We start from the raw sequence: 23,634 nt of genomic DNA, 5'->3' as shown, positions 1-23,634 counted from the left end.
ATTACTTTTAGAAAAATTCCTGGGCGCAAATGGTGCATTTTATTCAAAGAGAATTCAATTACAAATTATTTACAATAACATGTAATTAAGTTACGCTCGATTTTGGACTTTTCTCTTTTACCATTTTTCATTACATATTGTAACTCGTGATAGATACAATGAGCTCTGATGGCTTGTTTGGCAGGGGTTAGGAATTATTCTGGACCTCGACCTTGGTTAGGATAGTATTTATTATAGGTTCGATCCCCGCATTATTGACAGCTACATGACATCTATGGGTAACTTTTTAAACTACTATCTAGTGCCATCTATGTGTAACCTCTTAAATTATTCTATAGGATAACAAACTGATTCACCGGTTGGCAAAAATGGTATTAAAATGGTAGGTATGAAGAAAAATAGTTACTAATATCTGAGTTTTACCGGAAAGGGCTAAAGTAATATTAAGAGAACTCAACTTAAATATAATTTTCCATGCCCAAAATTAAATACTTCATTTGCTCAAAATTATTACACTTACCAAGGAAGAGCTTTCGTCTATCGATTACCGGAAGAAACTAGGAGCATTAATGACAAAATCCAACCATATTTATAACTTCTCAAAAAAATTCTTTCCACATGAATTACTCTTAAAAATAACCCATATCACCCATTTTCTGTATAAAGTATATTACTTACCTAATTACTTTTATATCACATCTACCAAACATATATTATAATTATTTTTTACTTTCCACTGCAATGTACTTACTACATACAACACGTAACACCTATTATATTATTAATTACTTATAAATAACTACAATAATGTACTGTACACTCCTCTTCCAAACAAAGCTAACGCTTCTATGGAAGAATAGAATTCAAATCTCTTAATATGTAGAAACCCAATGTAAATATGATTTTATATGTAATTGCTTTATTTCTTTAATCAAAAATATGAATCTCGTAAAATGTGCTGTGCACACATTATACTGTACTTATGAGGGTATTTTCTTTATTCATTGATACTTATAAATCAGGAACGCGGTAAAAAAGTCTAATCTGTTACCAATCTAACATTTAATCATCTGTATATTATGATATTACCAACCTAACGATGATGATGATATGGGCAGCGTTGGTACAATAAAACAATCACGATTAAACATAATAATATATTGTTTCTGTGTTCGTTGATTGACAACAAGTTATCGATAATTATAAAATATCACAAAGGGTCAGCAAGTCAGACTAAATAATGTTGACAATACAAAAAGGAAATATGAAATTATCACTACAAAATAAAATTACTTACTCTAAAATCCGTCATTCTAAGGCTTGTAATAAAGGCATTATGTTTTTTCAATACAATAAATTTACAAATAAAATCTCATTCACAAAAGGAGTAATTTGCTGCCATGTAATTTGGCCATCCTGATTTTGTATGGAATCATACGGAGTTGTACGCAGGCGCGGCTCGCGCTAACATTCACTCGTGCGCCGAACCGCCAACAAAATTGAACAACATTTTACAGCTCATCTGTATTCCTGCATAATATTTTTAATTATAAAATTGCGCACAATTCATCTTCACAAAAATTGAAAATCAATTTCGAAGTTTGATAAATTGTTCAAATTCTCTGAAACAACCCATCCTTAATATTGACATTTTTAATTTCCTTCTTAAGAATTAGATACCACTTAAAATGGTTTAAAGACAATCTTACACCGAAGAGATTCTATGATTATTCTTATTTTTATGGTTTTAAACCAGAAAATTATTGTTTCATATGAAGACAACATTTGACTTGAATATATATACACAATACTGTTAATAAGAATTCTTACTGATTGCTACGTATTATCTGTGACCAAGATCGTGTGGGATGTCAATAATCACTGAAAGAATACCTCAGCATTACTAAATAAAGATACAACAGCCGGAGTCTGAGCAGGTGCCTTCAAACCAGGACATCGATAGATACCAACTGATTCTAAGCGAAGACAATTCTTGGCTACCACATCCAGCGTCTCCATCGTCAAATTAGTTATCTTTGAAAAACTAAGCACTGTCAGACTGTGCAGCTTTCCCCTTTCAAACAAAGCGTTCAAAGCATCTTTCGTAAACTTAGAATTGTTCCACAAAATAAGTGTTGAAAGATTTAAGCTTTGCATAAAGGTTAGACTTTTATCCGTCAGGTGATCGCACCTGATTAATCTGAGTTTTGTTAATTTTGTGCAAGCTGATATGTGCTTGGTTAGCTGGTCTGTATAGCCATAACTGAAAATACCCAAACAATGCAACTCCTCCTTACGTTCAACCACCAACTTCACTATGTTATCCTGTGATATGTTGCGGATCTTCTCTATGATTACACTGCCCAATTTGCTGCAGGAGATCAACCCTTCAAAATTGTGATCACTCAGGCCAAAGTCTGATAGCCAGATGGCATCTAATTTTTGTAATTTATGGAAATCAAAGTCATAAGGCTGCATGTTCGCTCTGCTTCCAAACATATAACAGTTTCTCACTGTCAATGATCTCAAATCTGGATATTTGAGCAGGTCTTGAGGCATCTGAGCATTAGCGGCACACATTATCATTTCAAATCTTGTGAGAGCGGGCAGAAGGTTTAAAACAATGTGGATTTTATCGTAGTCAAAAACTCCACGGAAAAGTATATTTCCTATTTTGCTGGAATGCTCTTCAACTAGTTTTACGAAATCCTGGTATTTTGTTTTGTTGTCGTCGTACACTAACGGGTGGTGCTTCCATGAATAAAGGTAGTGGTTTACGGCTTGCCATCTCTTGCAAACTGACAAAACATCTAGTAGGGACTCCACTGGCAGATATGAGAATATTCTCACTAACATTTCAGGGGGCAAGTCGTTTATATGCATCGTGGATTTATTTGTTATATGGAGTTTACGTCGAAAATGACTGATCTGAAATAAAAAGACAACAATTTTTTTCAACATGGCTAATCTTCAAAGAAAAACCAAATAGTCGTTGACTTGCAAAACCCGCTCTGGAAATTTCTGCTGGTACTGGATATATTAAAAAGTGTTTAAAGCAAATTGTATATTCAAAGCGTTCGAACAGTTTTCGTGACATTTACAGATTTCCGAGAAAAATCCAGAGCGGGTTTTGCAATTTGACGACTCACAAACTCCAACAAAGTACAATTTCAGAGAAATGTGAAAAAGATGGCGATTATGAGACTTGGCAAAGATAAACTTGTCGATTTCCGCTACACGCTTAGTATGCAAAATATATAAATAGCACTTGGTTTCAACTTAATTACTATAATAAATTACTATTTATATCGTGGGAGATGGTGCATTAAAATTCCATTTTTTCTGAAGTTAAGTTTGAAGGTTAGAATGAAATGACTCAAACTAAACCCTAAAAATCTATTTTTTGAGTGTTTACTTAACCCTCCACTTAATAGTTGTCTCCATTAGATATTTAAGTTGAAATGAAGTTTTGTTTTTTTAAAGAGCCTTTGCCTGCAGCGTTTACACTTGGCAAATAAACTACTGTAACAACAATAATAATTATAATAATACCATTGTGTCAGTTGAAACCTGAGAATACAAACATCTTTTATGACTGTTTTTTCATTGGCATTCATTATAAATTAATGAATAATGGGGAATTTTAATACGCGAAACAAAATTTTCATACGTAAAATAATTGATTAGTTGACGTTGACACTGGATGACAGTTGACAGTGTTGACACTTGGCATTTTCTCACAGTGTTGCCCGCACGTAATAACGTTTGCGTTTCTCACTAATAAGTTTCCCTAACTGACCGGGAAAGTAAATAGAATTATTGAATTTGTTTGCTGGCAACATTGTGCGCAATGCATTTGACGTGAGGCTTGCGAAATTTTCGACGTTTCGATAAAAATAGAATTAGATACTCCCGCACCCGCACCTCCGTTTTCGTTTAGAATCCGCGGCTAGCGGTCGGTTCTACGGCGGCTGTGAAAATCCTCTCCGGCAGACTTTCAAATTTAATTTAGTGTCGGTTCTTTTGTAATAATACAAAATGTTCCATTTGAGAAACGTCGCGAAGTCCGTCGTGCCGCTGAAGCACGCTTCGGGGAAGGAAGTCCTGAAGGTCCTGCCCTCCGCGGTGAGCGTGTTCAACTCCCGCAGCTATGCGGACCACCAGATCCCCGACAGGCTGAAAGATATACCCACCAGCGGTAACCCCAAGTTCTTCGACATGGTGGAGTACTTCTTCCACAGGGCCTGCCAGGTGGTGGAGGACAAGCTGGTCCAGGACATGAAGGGGAGGATGAGCATAGAAGACAAGAAGAAGAAAGTGAAGGGAATCCTGATGTTGATGCAGCCCTGCGACCACATCATCGAAATCCAGTTCCCCTTGAGACGTGACTCCGGGGATTACGAGATGATCCAGGGCTACAGGGCACAGCACTCCAGCCACAGGACTCCCACTAAAGGAGGTTTGTCTTACTACACCTTAATAATGCAAGCAAACAAATACTCTCATTCATACTTCTTCTGCAATCGATCGATTAAACCTTGCGGCAGGCGATTATGTGCTTCCACGCTTTGGCTAAACACAAATCTCTTCCGCATTTACAATTCCAACTAAGAAAATACTCGGCGGCACGTTAAGAGGATTTGGGGACCATAGAAAATACTTGTAATTATCTAATTATTCAAAGTATATGATATAACTATAAAATATCGTATTTCCCAATGTTTTTCTTGCAGTTTTTTATCGCAGATTTTACTTAGACTTTTAAAAAATTGTACAACACCTTAAAAAGAGGCACCTGACTGTCGCATTATGTAAATGTATACCCAGGTGGAGGTGGATTGGAGTGGCCAACTCAGGCTAACATACTATCTGTTGTCTGCCAGAAATAAGATAAGGCGAAACGTTCACTGTTTGCTTCTGGTTAGACTCCAGCTGGATTCGGATTGAGACTAAATATTGTTAGATAATATTTCCACTTTTACGATGCAACTGCAATGTGCTCCCGAAAGCGTTGGCATCCAAACACAGAATTTCTACTCACGAAAATTGCAAATCTAAACTAAACGGCCGTGTAAACCCAAGGACAACATTTTTCCTTGGCCGTTTTGCCCAGTGGTTACATATTTTGGCCCGTAATCCACTAAAATATGCGATCTTTTCGAATTTCCGACAGCTAAATTATAGTAAATGCCTAGAGTTCACTAGGCAGATAGTTTTTACACTAAATTGACACGTTGAATAATTGATTGCTCTTTTCTAATTACGTGGTTTCAAATTCGTGTCAAGTTATCTTATTTTGTTATTTGTGCAAGTTATATTATTTTGCACGTAGGTAGAATGACGGTGTTCAGATTCCAAATGATAAATACCTGTATCAAAGCTTTCAAATTAATGGATCAAATATTTTATGAATTGTATCAACGTTATTTTTATAAAATGCGTACTACAAGGCTTCGTCTGAATTACAAACCTTTTTTAAAACAGTTACAGTAGCGTCTTGTCTTATTTTTACAATTAAATTTAAAATATTTCAAACTTGATAAATATTCAGGCAGAAAATTTGTACAAATTACATGACGCCAGAGCTCCCCGTTAGACAGTTTTTTGCATTCAAAAATCTAATTGTCGACTTTATAGTTAAAATTTTTCTCACACGTATTATTTTTTATTCTAGTCTAGGTGCCATATTCATAATTTAAATGGAGTCTCATAGTTCTGAAATGCACGAACGTCGGTCCAGACCCCTAGGCGCCAGCGACCCTTGCATGATATTATTATGTACAATTATTAGTTACGCCTCTGGTTCCCACCAACCCCTACCCCTCTTCACCCCTCCCGCATGCACTAAGCCTAGCATAGGGGGTGGTTATTTGCCATAGATTTGCCACCCTTAAATCGTGCGGAATTTTGGAGGCTACTGGCCAATAATTTATTGAGAGATCAAACAATATCACCCCATGAAGCGGAATTTTTACTGTAGCTTCATATTTACTATTTATAGCCGCCAGAGGTTTTTTGTCGTTACTGGCGATCTTTTTATCGGTTAGGAGTGGTTAAAATTCGGACTGCACTGGATCTATTAATATCTGATATTGTCTTACGTTTTTATTAGCTATAAAATATTGCTTATTATTTGTCGGCGGGCACAGACAGAATACATTATGACACCTGTCGTATAGAAATCATACGCGCAGTATATATCAGATATGGTGACTGGGTATCTTATCAAAATGACAGTTCAACACACGTACGAAAAGTGATATAAAGTCATGAAAAGTTATGAAACAAAAACTAGGTTACGTAGGTAACTATTTAACCTAGTTGTTTCATCACTTTTAATGACTATATCACTTTTTAAAGGTGTGTTTAATTGTCTTTTTGATGAAATATCATGGAACCATCAGATATATCTCGTGAAATAATACCTACAGTAACGCCCTGATTCGTATTCCACCATTCGAACGGCATGTTTTTCTTCACAGGCATATTTTTATAGATATGACGACATTTTCAATAGTAATTATTACCTACTGTTGAAAATGTCGCTATAATTAACATTACACGCCTTATCAGTATAAAAAGTTCTTAATTGTTTTTTTTTTACTCCAGCCTGAATGCAGCTTTATTTTTTATGGCGAAAATGTTGCTTGAAATAGACATGTTTAGTAACCAACTTTGAAAAGATAGGTTATTTCAACCCTTAAAATGATCTTCCTCGATGACATTCCTTGTTATTGGGGTGCCATAATCCTACTGGCTCCGGATAAGCTACTTCCCTCTCTTGGGTGGTTATCATCGCGTGAAACATATTATATCACCATTCACCATGACTTGTTCAAGATACCACACGGCAGAACGGGTGTTCTAGTACAGCATAATATGAGAAGAGGAATGGTGCAATTGAATTAAATTAAAAAAAAAACAGTAGATATATTTAATTAAGTACTCGTACCTATATCCTTAAAAAAAATTATATATGTATAGTAATATTGTTTGACTTGAGTGTTTTTCTTTGGTTTGAGTATATTCAACTTTTACATGAGATTTTTTGTTCATTTATTCGATTTTGGCATTTTAGCAAGAAAGCACCCCTCCGGGATTTTTATGTTTTGCCATACTATTGGTCAAATTTCCCTTTTTTAATTTATTTTCCGCTTAAATCCTATCGAAATATCTCTATAACAATTTATTTTTCTCTTTAGTATCTAGGTATTTTATTATGATTATCTATATTTAAACCACCTTATCGAAATAAAATATAACTGAAATTTTTTCTCCGACTTTCAAAATATGGCACCACTTTGTAACTGATCAGGGGATTTGTCACTGATCAGGGGATTTGTCAATGATCAGGGGATTTTGTAACTGATTCTGGGATTTTGTAACTGATCCGGGGATTTTGTAACTGAACCGGGGATTTTGTAACTGATCCGGGGATTTTATAACTGATCGGGGGATTTCGTAACTGATGAGGGGTTTTTTTAACTGATCAGGGGATTTCGTAACTGATTTTTGATTACTGATTAATTTAAATATTGATGCATAGCTCTTATTAATGGTGCATATATTTTAGAGGGATTTATTAGTTTACATCAAATAATTCAAATCCTCGCCTTTTACAGAAATTATCCTAAAACTAAATTATTGATTGGAATTATAAACTCGACAAGTTTAGTTAACTCCGGTTCAGCGTAAAAGCAATTTTATGATAAGCACTTTGATTGGATTCGATTGGACTAGATTACTACTTACGAATTTAATTCATCTCGAATAACTAATCAAATTTGTCTTAATCCGCGATATTTTTAACGATATCCTCTTAAAAGTTAACAGCTTTTAAAAATGAAATAAAATTTAGAAAACCAATCATTTGCGTAGACCTACTTAATTCTATTATCATTCTTTTGTGTCCGGAACGTTTCCCGATTTATGGAAATTGCCAATTATTATACGAATGGCCTCCTCTGTAAAACACTAGATGTTGAGATATTTGTTAATACTGTTAGGTAGATAACATTTTTTAAAGACGTCTAATAAAGGTCAACCATTTTGTTCTGTTTTTTTTTGGAAAAAATATTTCATCGTGATTTAGAGAATTATTATTATTATTGGTTACATTACGTACCTACTTAGAGTTTTACCGCTAATAACCACTTTTTAATTAGCGCACTAGTTAAAACTAGTTCATACTGAATGCCTTTGTTACAACCAGAATTTCCTAGTTATAACTACAATTTACTGCTATACATGTTTGACTTTTAGAAAAAACTAGTTTTAACTTTATGTCAAAACGCGTTTTGTCTAGTTAAAACCAGTATTAATTGACATTCACTTTTGATATGCAGTAAATTCTAGTTGTAACAAAGGTATTCTCGATAGTCTAGTTTTAACTAGTAAAAACGTGTTCTAACTAAAAACGGGTTTTCACTATGTATTTTAAGCCTTAACATTGTTCACTCAGGTTCCTTATTGAAGCTGTAACTAAGTAGGTACACAATCATAGCTAAATGCGGTCACTAAAGCTTTTAGTATCTACCTAGGCAAAAAAACGTCCACCAAAATTACCACCCTACAAGTCTCGTCTCATTCAAAATAAGGATAATGAAAATCCATATGGCTAAAATTTTATCTTCATCAATAATCGTTATCATTATCACTTTCGTAATAAGTAAATGTAATGATAATTGAATTGAACACCCATTTTGAAGGCATCCTTGGCTTCTTAATTACGCAATGGGGTATTTTCACAAACCTATCGTTAAAAATGTTTGTAAGATTTAAAACAAAATCAAAATGTTCAATTTAAATACTTTCATTCATAATTATTGATTTTAAAAACGATAAAAAATCGCACATTCTGAAACAGTTCCAACTGGCTGCATGTCCATTATGACATAAAAAATGACTGGTAAGATGGCTAACACCAATGTCGCCCGGCGTGACGTCAACACCGCCGAATTCACGAGTAAAAACAACAAATTTTAAATAGTTATAGAAAATTTATTCGTCAACGTAAAACAATAGTGAAAATACACTATGATAATTTGATCACGTTTGTTTTCTTCCTCTGGGTCATTTGACGGCCGGCGTGGTCTAGTGGTATACGCTTTTGACTACAGATCCGAAGGTCGCGGGTTCGAACCCGGCGTGCGCAAATAAATTTTATTTGATTAATTTGTGTTATTTCACAATTAATTAATTAAAATAATATATAGTATATTTGCGGCACGTTCCAGAGTGGAAGATACTCTCAGTATCGCCCTGGTGTAAGACCACCATTCAGAATTGAAACGTTGCTTGAAATGGCTTTAGCCGTGTTTGGTGACCAGATCTGAATAGCCAGGTACTTCCTCACCTTCCTCTTCCCCATCTCCCTCCCCTCCCCAATACCCTCAGCCTCACAACATACCCCAATTGGGGATGCCATAGTCTCACTGGCTCCAGACGGGAGCAGTTGAGACTCTTGTGCGGTAATACTGTAAAAAAAAAATAAAAAAATCAGTTCAAATCCCTCTTGTCTATGTAACTACTAGTCGGTTTCAATTTCAATCGGTTCCCATCACATTGACCGTGGTTCATGACTAGGAAATTACTTTCATGGGCATGTTCAACGTTATCTCTCTTTAGTCACGCGATGGTCTCGATCTGTAGGAACGGACACCTATCATGGCAGTGGCTTAGCAACCATCTGTTCAAGAACAGGTCCGTATTGTGAGAATATTTTATTAGGTATATTATTCGTGCATCCGTATTCTTACAGACATGAATTTACCATTGTATAACGCCATAATATTTTGGATTTTATGTTATTTTTGAAAATACATTAGTTGGTTTTATTATTTACATGTTATTATTTAATGGTGAGAAGGTCCCCCAGGATTGTATCTGTGCCATTTATATGATGGACTGTCACAATTTGATGAAAATAATATAATAATGGGCAAATAACCAGGGGCGTGTAATCCACATAGGCACACAGGCACTCTCTACACTACCTTACTCGCATAAAAATATTAAAATTAGTTATTACGTGAAATCAATATACACTCTCAAAGTATTAAGAGGAAGCTACAAGCCAAAAATGTGTATATTTTTGGTATACCTTATATCGTAGGTAATAGGCATTAAAATCGCTTGACAAACGGAGTCTAGAAACGTTCGATTTCGAGCACAAAACTGGTTTTTATTTATTTTCCAAATAATTTTATAAGAAAGCAAAAAAGTTAATCAACTAAAACTGTCATAGATAATCTTAGCTATAAGACTGTATTACACCAATTTGTTATAAAGATTAATCAAAATAGTGATTTAGCACTAAGCTTCGCCTTGATATAAGGTATCAAAAGCAGGAACTAAGAATGCAAAATGACACACTTACACATTCAAATTCCAAACGACAATGATGTTAAAGCAGTAGTGATGGACAATTTTTTCAAGTTTTACTACAAGTTGTTTCGAAACATTTTGACTTTAGAGTTTTTCATTAGGATGAATTGACATTTCGAATACTATTCCATTGAAATGAATCTAACCTATTTTGATTCCTAATTCATCCGATTGAACTTTACGCTTCTGATTGGATACCACTTAAGCAGCAAGCGGTGATGTTGGGACTCCAATCACGAAATTCGAATTACCCACTCAATGTGGCCATGTTTCTCTAATAATCTCATTTTTATTACTGTCTCGGTGTTGCAGTGGATTAGTACAAGATTAAACCTCCAATCCAGACAGCAGATATAACAATCACGTCATTATTCTCTGTTTAAAACTGCCTTTACATATATGGTACCAAATATAGATTCATGCAAAGAAATTTAAATATGAAATTAAAGATTCGTAAATGCTGCTCTCTGGTTGTGAATGTAACAACTAATAACTGAATCATCAAACATACCAATTTCGGTTGTCTGTGCTGTGTGTTAGTGTTACGTGAAATCTGATTCAAATTTGCTTTCAAATTAAGTGTATTTTCAAAATTGAAACAGACTACGCCAAGAATTCAGATAAGCGACAAAGTGCCTATCTAAAATTACCAAAATTAAATATAGTTAACCTGTATGTGTATACGGGCTTAAATTAACTTCGAAATTTGAGGAATTGTTCAAATTCTGTGAAACAACTGGCCCTAATGAGGTTGATTATTATGTGAATAATTATGCTTAATATTCTGTTAGAATAGTTTACTTTCTGTAGGAATTCACTCGGATTTTACTTTCAATTTCAGATTACTTTGGCATTTAGACTTCAATGAAGCTTACTGTAGATACTCTATAAATGATCGAAAACTTCACGCATACGTTTTTTTGTGTAGGCAGGTTTAAGTAGTAGATAATAATTGATGCTTGTCGTGAAGTGTGTTCGATAGGCGATTGATACCGTATTTCCACTTTATGGTTCAGTGGCTTTTTGCCGTTAGGTTTTTTGTGATACATAATTTGACTATAATTAATCATCGCATTGAAATCACCTTCCTTATCTGTTATTCTAATTATTATTTGCTTCTGGTTTTTTGACCGAAAGGTCTGTGAATCTCTGTTATCTTATGACTGTTATGAGTTGTCTTCATGATAATATGTTAGTAACGACGCTTTTCGCTTTCATTTTTTGACCGTTAAATTAAAAAATTTAAGCTCCATAGATTGTGAAGGAAATTACTACAGAATAGTTGCGCCGTATAAATTCTAGACCGAAAAATCTGCAATTTTCACGACGCTCGAACGATTCAGAAAACGCATTTTTCGCTTTAAAGTAAAGATTTGACAAATATATTGTTTCTCTAAATAGTATAAAATAAAGTTGCTGTCCGCGTCTGTCTGTTCGTGCGCTTAGTTTTTCTAAACTACGCAACTGATTTTGATAGAGTTTTCACCATCATTTAGGGAATTGCTTCCGGAAGGTTTACATATATGATATACACGCACATTTAAAAAAAAAATCTTTATTCAGTGTGTTTGGTTATTACATTTTATTAGTGTTGTGGTGGTTGATTATATATACAGTACATTAATATAATAAAGAAAAAAAAATGTTTATGATAGAATTTAAAAATAATAAAAATGTTTAGAATATAAGTCATAGTAAAAAAAAGAATTTTAAGAAAATACATAAGAAGTTATTAAAATTATATACATATAGCATCAAAGTGAGTGGTTAATACTTGGTAACCAAATGTAAAAATATGGTAAAACTGTTGATAAGTATGTGCGAGTTACAGTGATATATGTGTATACATTATTTTTCAGTATTTTAAGTATAGATTCTTGTCTGAACTCCGGTTTATAATACTAGAGTGAAAAATTATTGTCACAATATTGTTATTATTATTAACAAATACTGAAGCGATCCTTAGGTACACGAAAGTATCAGAGGTGTCAAACCATTTTTAATAGTTAATGCAAAAGATAATAAATCTTTCTGCTTATATTATTGTAGTTTAAATACGAAAACTTTTTGTGATTTATAGAAAGTAGAGAAAAAAGCGATGTTTTAAAATCAAGTCGAGAAATTATATTTTCGGGCACTGCATCGCTAACGCTGGCTAAACCTTATGAGATACATCAAAATAATGTACTACGGAATTTTATATCTTAAATACACCTACAGAAAAGTCCCCGATGTTATATATCTATCTCCTAAGAATAACCCCTAGCGACGCTGGGTACATGTCAGCTAGTTTGTAAATTAAAATATTTGAAGATCTCTTTCGTTCTTTCGATATTATTTTATGCAAATTTGTTTGGTGTTCAGAATGTATTTTGATACAGTCGGATGACAAAACAACATTATTGTTTATTTTTTACGATTACTCTGTACTCAATATAATTGCTGAGATTAAGTTGTTTTTTTTGGGTTCAATAAACAGAAAAAAACGCTAATCGTGAAAAAAAACGTACGTGACAATTTTATAATAACACTTATTATGTAATTAGATAATAAATCTCGGGGTCACTATAACTTTCGGCTAATCGGTGCAAATGTAAATTCAGTAGTTTTATATCTTTATTTTTAACGTAATAGAGTAACGGTAAGTGCATAATCAGATGTCGAAATACGAGTACGTACTAGACTATATAATTTGTAAAACACCCTGATTATTCAATACAGTTTTTTCCTGGTGTATTTTCGATCGCCAAGCCCCTGGTTCGGATAATAGAAGCAAATAATGGAGTGTTAATTATTGCTGTCGCAAATGCTGTATTACTAGAAGGAACAGTTGCGCAGCCGTTTTCATACAAAACCTAAATTAGGATTTGTGGCCAAAATACTTGAAAATAATGATTTTTATTAAAGTGTAAAAAATTTTGGCTTTCACTTATATCTTGACCGTACACAATTTCCATTTTAATTCATTTGTAACTAGTTACATTTTTTTAAAACTAAACTACGATTTTATTTTTATTTATTTTATTTTAAAAGAAAGACAAACATTCCCGGGTTACGGATAACCTGAAAATATTTTCAAATCTCCTACCACCACCACACTAAGCGGAAAATGTTGCTTGTATTGTGATGGAGGACTTAGCCAACCGAGGAATTGAACACACTATGGGGTGGGACCCAAACGCGATGTCAACTCGGCCACCGACCGGTCAAATAGACAAACTTATAAACTAATAGGTACAGCAAATAAGTGTATATACATAAACATAGCATAATTAACATAAACAAGTGGCAATATTAATGACATAAGTGATGAAGTTGTGTAAAAACTATATTCGGCGCGCGGCCCGGCGTAATGGACGGATACACGTCGAATTTTCCCTAGCAGGCCTGGAAAATCGATCTTTCCGTGGGGTTTATTTTAATTATTTGTGGTGTACGTATTACTAAAATCTCAAATGTTTCTAGAGGGATCCCTCGGGAAGTTACTAATTAATGGTCTAGAAAAATAAAATCTGATGCTTACCGCTAATTTTATAAAAAGATTTATAAAATTTTCAAACCGTTTTACATAAAATATTTTAATGGTAAGGTCCTCATTTTATTTATCTGACGTATAAATAACTTAGATCCGTATGGATCCCTCTAGAAACATTTTACATTTTCGTAATTCGTTAATCAGAAATAATTAAAATGTGAGTGTCGAGCAAACCCCCGTTATTAGAGTCGTACTTAACAGAGCATTTGCGAAAGTCTCCCCAAGAATGTCCTCTTTCGAGGGTTTTATTATAATTATTATTGTATAAGTTTATAATAATTTATGTTATATAGAGAACAATCAGAAGCTGTTGAGAATAATAAAATGAAACATTTTTTGTTTCTTTCGATAATCACAGAGTATCCACTTCCTCTACTACATTTAAAGCCATTATCCCCGCAGTATAAGTACACACTGCAACATTGGAATATTACGTATTATATAATGTCTGTCGGCTGTCTGGAGTGTCTGGTACATGGATATAATTATATGAGTAGTTTATTAGGACATTGACCGCTTGAAGCCTTTGTTAGATAAGAAACATTTTTTTCGAAAATAATATATATTCACAAAAAATAATGTATCATAACTTACAGAGATATAGTATTTATTTCACTTAATTTTATACATAAGATGTCCCACCATAATAAAGCTAGGCTTGCGTGTTTGGGGTTTGTGTCAGCCTAATATATATAGTTAAAATAAATATTACATTAAAACTCAGTATGGACCGCTTTATTTGAGTTTAAAGTCAACTTGTTTCTGTTATACATATAAATTACTAAAAAAACGTGATGTAAATCTTGCGCTGCAGGTAAGGTCAGAAAAGTGAAAAACTTACTACCGTGGGTTTTGTTTGGGTAAAAGCGTCATTAAGAGGAAGCTACAAGCCAAAAATGTGTATAATCTTGGTATACCTTATATTGTAGGTAATAGGCATTAAAATCGCTTGACAAACGGAGTCTAGAAACGTTCGATTTCAAACAAAAAACTGGTTTTTATTTATTTTGTAGATAATTTTATAAGAAAGCAAAAAAGTTAATCAAGTGAAACTGTCATAGATAATCTTAGCCATAATACTGTATTTTTTAAAAGTTGTTTCCTTTATGAGTTCATACATTTCTATTGAAAAAAAAATTTTTTTTGCAGTTTACATTTGTATTTTTATTGAGTAATTTATTTATTTATTTGTATTCTACTCCAGCGAAACGATAGGAAAACCTTCAATTTATCTAAAGCATGGTTTTTGGTATTCATAATGTACACCAATTCGTTATAAAGATTAATAAAAACAGTGATTTGGCATTAAGCTTCGCTTTACACCAGGCTCAAGGCTGGGTTAACCACACCAACGTTGAACGGGCGTGTAAGAATCTAATTAGTAAAACAGTTAATATATATGTATCTCATGTTTAAAAAAGTACATAGGTATCATCAAACTTACTCATTTCGGTTGTATTTCTGCGATTAACTCTAGTTCAATGAACTCAGATTTGTTTTGAATGTGGGTGTCATTTTCAAAATCGTAACTAATTGTGCCCAGAATTCCGACAAGCGACAAAGTACCTACCTATAATATAATAATATTTCAACTTAAAATTATTTAATTGTCAATTTCGATTATCCCGTGATTTTTAACGAGTCTTCGCTAGTTTCATATAAATTTTATTAACTGGACTGGAGTCCACAACGCCAACACCTAAGACAAGTTTTAATTTGTTAGTACCGACATTTATTTGGTATGTTAACTGCTGTAATTTTTTTTATTTATTAAATAGAATGTCATCCAATTTCAGGAAAATGCATGAGTGCCACCAAAAGTTTGTGGAATGCATTGTCATCGAAAATGATCCTATCTGCCCAGTTTCAGCCCGATCGCATATCGGGAAGTGGGTTAGTTTTCACTTCATTCATTCATTCACGAAAACAAAATCCAAATTCAAATAGATTTTAAAAAATGCATCCCTTATGTTAAATTTTTGACGAGACATAATATGCATCGTTGTTATCTATTCTCTGAAAATAACCCACAGTTAGTTATGAATTTATTTCTCAATCCAAACTATTTGCAATTAATTATAGATGAACTCGGTATTCGCGGTTCACCGACTCCGCTCTTTCGGTCATAAAAATAATTCAAGCAGTAGACATTTGGTAGCCGGGACGGGGACGGGGAGGGGGATGGGAACGGTAACGGGAATATGTGCTTTTGGCTAACCGTGATCTTGCAATTCAATCATTAATAATTTATAGAAGCCAATCATTTATTATTGACTGCTATGGGTATCTTTTAGCAGTTTACATACGTTCCAAAAAGCTTGCCCTGATATCTGATCGTATTGAGCATTTCACAACTCTCGAGCGGTGAGCTCTGGGCATCGATTCTCGACCAAGTCATTCCACTCGAACAACGAGTGAGTCGAACGACTTTTGACGTTTGGCGTATGTACCTTCGAAGAGAGTCAAGAATAAGAATTTCGACCAATCTATTTAGTTTCGACGGCCTGGATTGGAGAATCGATACCCTAGCGTCGTGAAATTCGAACAACTTTTAAAAAAGTCTTTTTAATATTTTCAGCTCGCAACGCAATTTTCACTATTAACTATTCAGTCTTGAAATATCCAATAATACAGGACGCCATAATATTATTCCATATTTTTAATTGTTCAATTATAGAAAAACAACGTTGAAACTTGAAAATTTGAGTTAATTTGAATTTAAGAGGCAATCTATGACTTAAACCGGACGTGGCCGAATGCCTCAATGTCATTTCATTAATTTATTCACTAAAATAATGCCGTGAAAATGTCTGTGCTACGTAATACATCAGTTATTTATAATCAAGCAGAAAATGCTGGCTAAATTGCTATAACTGAATAATGTAATTGGAGCACGTTAAGAATGTACATGTTTTGTATAGGTTTAGCTGTCCTGTCGAAAAAACGACTTGAAATAAACGGAAAACGTGCCTTCACGTTACGTAACGTTGCAGATAGCGGATAACACCAAAACACGTGGTGTGAGAGTCGTTGGGCAAGCAACTAGGTACCTACTAAAACTTACGTCTGCTTTTTTTCTCTCGAAAACTTATTTGTAAGGTTTTCGTACATACTGTAATGGTTTTATTGTTACTAGTAGGTACTGTGTGGATTTCTCAGTGGCAGGACTATACTAAACTGCCAGTTTTTTAACCTTGAAAAATAGTATTAAATTTATCTCACTTTGACGTGTATAACATTTACGATTCATAACCCTGCCCTGCCCTGCGGATTGTAGGAACACTCACCCGGCGGTGGCTATGTACCCACCGGCATTACCACTATTATTGTAAGCGGCCAAAACGTGCTTGAAGCTTGGACCAATGCCATGTTTACTGATGTTCCGACTGTTCTGGTGGAACGGTGCTAAAATTACTTCAGTTATCTAAGTTTCCTGCTTTCTTCTCTTTCTTTTTTTACTGCCCACTTTCTGCAATCATAATCTGTAAATTGTATATAAAATAAAGTCGCTATCCGCTTCTGTGTGTTTGTGTGCTTAGTTTTCTAAATTACGCAACGGATTTTGATAGGATTTTCATTATCATTTAGAGAATTTCTTCCGAAAGGTTTACAAGCATGTTATATTTAAAGAAATGTAAGTGCTGGCTACACCTTATGAGATACATCAAAATAATGCGATACGGAACTGTACATCTTTTAAAAAAGGTTGCAAGTCTCAAAACATTATCCCAAACCATTTATAAGTCCCCGACCAAAGCCGGGTACATCTCAGCTTGTTTATTGTAAGCATACTACTGATGCTAACGGAGCTTTCTCCATTGTAAACCTCTTCTTCAGAAATGATACTTGTAATAACTAATAACGGAGCTCTCGGTGGTAGGACAAGTTCGCCTTCAAGTGGTCCTGGTGCTTGAAGGAAGCCCGCACTCCTGGCTCAAGAGCCCGCACTCCTGGCTCCAAGCTCCTGGCTTTATCCCTTCTTCTTTATCTCTATCTGTATTATACTAAAATAAAGTCACTATCCGCGTCTGTCTGTTTGTTCCTTTTTTGTTCTTCTAAACTAGGCAAAGGATTTTTATAGGGTTTTCACTAAAGGATTTAATTTAGAGCATTTGTTCCGGAAGGTTTGACACCTTTTTATAATAATCAACTAGCGCATATTATATTGAAATTGTAGGATTTGTGAATCTGAAGGTTTATGTGAAGAACACATCAGAATAAGGACAATAATTGCTGCATAAAAATAAAGAATAATTGGAAACATTTTTGGGTAGGCACTTTATCGCTTGTCTCAATTCTTGACACATCAGTTCCAATTTTGTAATGACAATTAAAATAATTTTCTTTTAAAATGTTATATTATGGGTAGGTACTTTATCGATTGTCTGAATTATTGACACAATCAGTTTGACTTTTCAAAATGACACTTAAATTCGAAACAAATCCGAGTTCATTGAACCAGAGATACAATCACTCACAGATGGACCCAAAACCTAAATTAGTATTTTTAAATTATTTGAGGATATATCATATTATGATTATAACTCAAAACTCCAGGGTATCGATTCTCCAATCCAGGCCGCTCGCAATCGCTGTCGAAAGTACATACTTTGGTCGACATTCTTATTTTTTTTATATCGTCGAAGTTACATAATATACATACGCCAAACGTCAATAGCTGTTCCATTCGAACAATGAGTGGGTCGAACCACTCGTTATTCGAGTGGAATGACTTCGTCAAGAATCGAGGCTCAGAAAATATCTCAAATTTCCAACACAATGAACTAACGACACGGATTCCTTCTGAACGAAACTGTATTATTCTAGAAATTGGATGCTTGACTTTCACACTCTATATTTTTTGGTAACTCCTGGAATTCACTCCCTCAGATATTTTACTTTAAATATAGTCGTTTCCACGTCTGTTTCAATTATAAATATAAAAATAATATAAAAAATTCTTATTATTAGATAATCTCAATTAGTACCTCCGGTTTTCCAACATAATAAGATAATAACATTTTAAACTTGTGAATTATAAAACATGTTTGATAAATTGTTTTATCTTAATCACACGGTCTTCACTATTAATTTTTTTTAGTTATTTTGATGATGCAAAAACAGTTTTCATTTAGCTCTCAACAAAGTAATCAAATAATTACTCTCGCTGGTGGTTATCGCCCGACCTTAGCCGATTTAGATAATAATAATAATTAATTATCATACTGGCCAAATTCGACTAGTAACAAACATCTGCCTGTACAATGATAATACCGTATTTTTATAAATAATTTTGACGCCTCGTCAACAACCTCACGTATGATAAAAAAATTATACCGTATCTCGGCAGTTTGGTCGTAATTTTCAAGGGTATTTCGGTGATCTAATCGAATGGCTGACGTGATAAAAATATTTTTTTTGTGATTTGAATGATATACTGTTATCGTTGATTGAGGTGTAGTAATAATATCTATACATAACATTATGACAGCCGTAGCGGGGGGTAAGAGATTTGCTCCTATCTTAGTACACGATAAAAACTTACTTATTGATAATTTATTAAGGCGACGGCCGGCATAGTCCAGTGGTAACGCATTGGACTGCCATTCCGAAGGTCGCGGGTTCGAACCCGGCGTGCGCAAATAAATTTTATTTGATTAATTTGTGTTATTTCACAATTAATTAATTAAAATAATATATAGTATATTTGCGGCACGTTCCAGAGTGGAAGATACTACCAGTATCGCCCTGGTGTAAGACCACCATTCAGAATTGAAACGTTGCTCCAAATGGCTTTAGCCGTGTTTAGTGACTAGATCTGAATAGCCAGGTACTTCCCCACCTTCCTCTTTCCCTTCCCCACTTACCTTCAGCCTCACAACATCCCCCAATTGGGGATGCCATAGTCTCACTGGCTCCAGACGGGAGCAGTTGGGACTCTTGTGAGGTATTCACTATAAAAAAAAAAGGCGAAGCTTAATGCCAAATCACTATTTTGATTAATCTTTATAACGAATTGGTGTACATTATGAATACCAAAAAATATGCTTTAGATAAATTGAAAGTTTTCCTATCGCTTCGCTTGAGTAGAGTACAAATAAAAAAATAAATTACTCAATAAAAAATATAAATGCAAACTACTAAAAATTTTGTTTTCAATGAAATGTATGAACGCGTGAAGGCAACAACTTTTAAAAAATACAGTATTATAGCCAAGATTATCTGTGACAGTTTCACTTGATTAACTTTTTTGCTTTCTTATAAAATTATTTAAAATAAATAAAAACCAGTTTTTTGCTTGTGCTCGAACGTTTCTAGACTCCTTTTTTCAAGCGATTTTAATGCCTATTACCTACGATATAAGGTATACCAAGAATATACACATTTTTGGCTTGAAGCTTCCCCTTAAGAATCTCTTCAGATTATTCGTAATACGGTTAAAAACGGGATTGCGGGCCTTTAAAGAATGAATACATTGGTTTCCTAATAAATTTTCAATAAAACACGATTTTTTTATCGCGATGTCGGAATATGTGTTCATGAAAATTCTAATATTTTCGCATTACGTCGCTGTATATTCTTACAGGTGCGTGAACACGTGTTCCAATTTATTAGGAATGTATTATATGAAAAAATCAATACTCAGAGCCTGGTTGAGTTTAATCCTGTTTTTAACCGGCTTACCAGTAATTTGAAAAGATTCTTACTAAATTATCAATACTCACTTTCTCCGCGCACAGTCAAATGATAGTAATATATACGATTAGTTACTTTACATAATCTTAAACCGGTTAGATCCAAAAAACATTTGTGGTGGGGATAAGGACCAAAAATAATAAAAACCTCTACTGAAAGCCACACAACGTGATCACTGATCACCCACAACCATTTTAGTTGTTGATCCGATCCAAGGCTATTTGCATAATTATATTGATCACGTGAGGTGTCGAATCACATGGTCAAAGATGGCCAATATATCGATCTTCTACCGAAGATTGATTATGATTACGTACCGATTATTTGATCAGCACAAATGTATTATTGTTACCTGCGCCTTATCAAATTTGCTTCGATGTTTTATTTTTTTAATTTGTTTCTTAAACACGTGCCATCTGTGTATTATATCATAATATTAAACGTGGTGACAAAATCATAAGACCTTTAATTGTTCAAACATTTCAGGCTTGAGGTGTAATTCCAAAGTCCGCGGTTAATTATCGCTGTGCTTATCGTTACTGTACAATTATTATTATTACTGAGCGATAAAAAAGACCAACCCACTTGTCATTATTGTTTTTCTGGCTATACCGAAATTATTGTAACTTTAACAGGGAATTGTTGAATTAATAATCTTATTTCCGTCTGAAAAATACTGTTTATGTCAATTCATGTTTAAGGCTTAGAAATGGAGGGGTATAATTGAGTCGTGGAGTTGCAAAACCCGCTGTGGAATTTTTCGGAAATCTGGAGATAGTTACAGAAAACTGTTTGAAAATCCTAGAATATAAAAAGAATACACCTATTACTTATACATTATTATATTTTATTTAGCGATTTAATATTAATATTATATTTATTTTCAATTTACTCTAGTACTTTTTTATGAATGTAGCAGCAATTTCCAGAGCGTGTTTTGCATCTCCACAACTCAATTGTACGCCACTTCCTGTACATACGAAAACAAGGTCAATGTTGTTTGAAGCGTCTCAAAAAAGTCTATCCAGGCCGTCTAGCACGGTTGATCGATAAATTATTTATCAATAATGTCAATAACTTGTCATCGTTCCCCAGCACGACTGCAGGCCTCCAACGAACAACAGTTCGCAACGACAAAGTTTTCTTAATTTATTCGCCGTGAACTGTTTTTTTGCACGTTGGTGATCTGCAGTCATGCTCGGGAACACTGAATGACTAGTTATCGACATTCTTGATAAATCATTTTTTCAATCGACCGTGCTAGATACCCAATGCCTCCAAATCAGTGAATAAATATCATTTGAAATCGTCTCGAGCGAATCACCGCTGACGCGCATCCCAGTGTCGAGCTTAAGGTTTTGTATCCTCACTTGGACCAGCATCTCTCTTGCGCCACTTTGAGGTGTTAATCGATTACTATTACATAGGCATTAAACCAACTTCATTTCAATATATACAAATACATAAATAGTGAAGTTTATTTTTGAAGGTCCACTCTCCACTAGCTCTAACACGGCAATGCACTTCTCACTGCTGTAGTTTGTTCTCGATCACTCACCTGGCCCCATATGATCCAACACGTATGCTAGATTAACGCTCTGTTTGTGTTTTATTTTCGTGATATTCAATCGTAGCATTTGAAATCTTGATGGTCATTAAAATTGGCATAAATTGAAATTTTGTACGGCAATTTCATTTTGCGGTTTCAGTTATCCGCGAAAGTAGAAGGTAGTAGTGTATAAGTAATTTGAAAGTCTGTATTTCTTCAACTTCTTAACCACAAAAGAAAACATTAAACATCTGCCATCTTTCTAGCCCTTGAGGTGATATAATCACTAAACGGGAACATAAAATTGACCAATAATATCTCAATGTCACTTTTACCTCTGAAGCACGTTTTCCGGTTTCGATTGATTATTATTTTTTTGGTTTCGCGTTGCTACCCAAGCCTTTTTATTTCTTTCTCATGTAAAATGTTCTTGGCGACCGTAGCCGCCGGATATGAAAACTTTTTTCCCGTTTTCCTGTTACAAATTTTCTCCACTCTGTCATGCTGACTTTTCCGTAACATTTCGAATGAATTTGACCTTTGACAAGTAACTACTTTTGAAGCTTGAGTAGGTATGATACGAACGTAGGTACTCTACCTGTAGTTCCATAGTAGGCAGGTAGGTACCTAAAATAAACTTTTTGAAATTTGGAATGTAAATTTCTATTCTATTTTAAAGTGTGTTAACAAGAATAAAGGATTTGTTATTGGAGGGAAATGTAGTTTCGGAGTGAAATATTTGAGGTTATATTAGACAAATGTTTACGATTGATTGGAGGTTAGGTTAGGTGGAATTTAAAACGGGAGAAGACGACGATATGTAGAATCTTTGTGTTATTATTTCTTTCACAGTTGATATTCTATTCAATTTGCCTAACCGAATATCACAAAGCTCTCGAATTGGCCTTCGCTAAACCGGCTGGCTGCTTTTTTCACGTTCCTCGGCTTGTTTTCATATTAGAATCAGGTACCTACATAATGCTTAGTTACATTTACATAAAGAAAAATAATATTGTCGTTGTTAGGAAGTGGTAACTAGCTCCTAGCTCACAAACCCAAGGCTATACGTCCGCTTATATGTGCTATAAACGACCGATGTGTACAGAAAATTTTAATATATGTTTTACAATCCCCAGCCGCCGTCGTGAGTCATCGACAAATAATGTTTATAATCATCTCCCTTCTCACACGTCTTGTATCAAAAGGAAGAAGTCAGAAAATAGCAGCAAGTAGAATGTTTCCAAGAAATACCCATAGAAATTGAAGACGGTGCGTTCTTTCCGGATTATTATTTATATTTATTATAGTCGCGAATAAAATTGTTTGATTTTATTTTTATGAATGGTCTTTGTTAACCTGCAATTTATATACCAACCACACGCGATGGCTTCCGACGGATCTCTCATGAGTTCCAAGTTGTACTATAACTACCTGCATAAATATTAATTGTAAGAATACATTATTCATA

The 23,634-nt window shown here is 34.2% G+C and overlaps 2 protein-coding genes across 4 annotated transcripts in view; one reads left to right on the top strand and one right to left on the bottom strand.

Annotated features, from left to right (window-relative positions):
• Positions 1-1,161: 1,161 nt before the first annotated feature.
• Positions 1,162-3,731, bottom strand: LOC149418024 (uncharacterized). 3 transcript variants are annotated; one of them, XM_089639283.1, is made up of 2 exons: positions 3,671-3,731; positions 1,162-2,928 (listed from the first exon to the last, which is right to left on the bottom strand). In XM_089639283.1, the coding sequence occupies exon 2, from the start codon at positions 2,881-2,883 to the stop codon at positions 1,879-1,881; it is 1,005 nt and encodes a 334-aa protein (XP_089495409.1). In that variant the 5' UTR covers positions 2,884-2,928; positions 3,671-3,731; the 3' UTR covers positions 1,162-1,878. The 3 variants fall into 3 exon arrangements, with proteins under 3 accessions (XP_089495409.1, XP_089495408.1, XP_089495410.1); XM_089639282.1 differs by having other exon boundaries at positions 3,553-3,714; XM_089639284.1 differs by having other exon boundaries at positions 1,162-2,923; positions 3,671-3,690.
• A 110-nt stretch (positions 3,732-3,841) lies between these two features.
• The window catches only part of Gdh (glutamate dehydrogenase, mitochondrial), a 56,113-nt gene continuing 36,320 nt past the window's right edge, over positions 3,842-23,634 (top strand). The window contains exon 1 of the mRNA XM_089639614.1: positions 3,842-4,459. Within this exon, the coding sequence (XP_089495740.1) occupies positions 4,039-4,459 (421 nt within the window). The 5' untranslated portion in view covers positions 3,842-4,038. The remainder of the gene's footprint in view (positions 4,460-23,634) is intronic.

The sequence above is a fragment of the Hesperophylax consimilis genome, chromosome 14 (assembly GCF_061612785.1).
Source record: "Hesperophylax consimilis isolate HC1 chromosome 14, BYU_Hcon_1.0, whole genome shotgun sequence".
Lineage (NCBI taxonomy): Eukaryota > Metazoa > Arthropoda > Insecta > Trichoptera > Limnephilidae > Hesperophylax > Hesperophylax consimilis.
The sequence above is the reverse complement of the archived record's forward strand: the minus strand, read 5'-3'. Positions and strand labels throughout refer to the sequence as shown.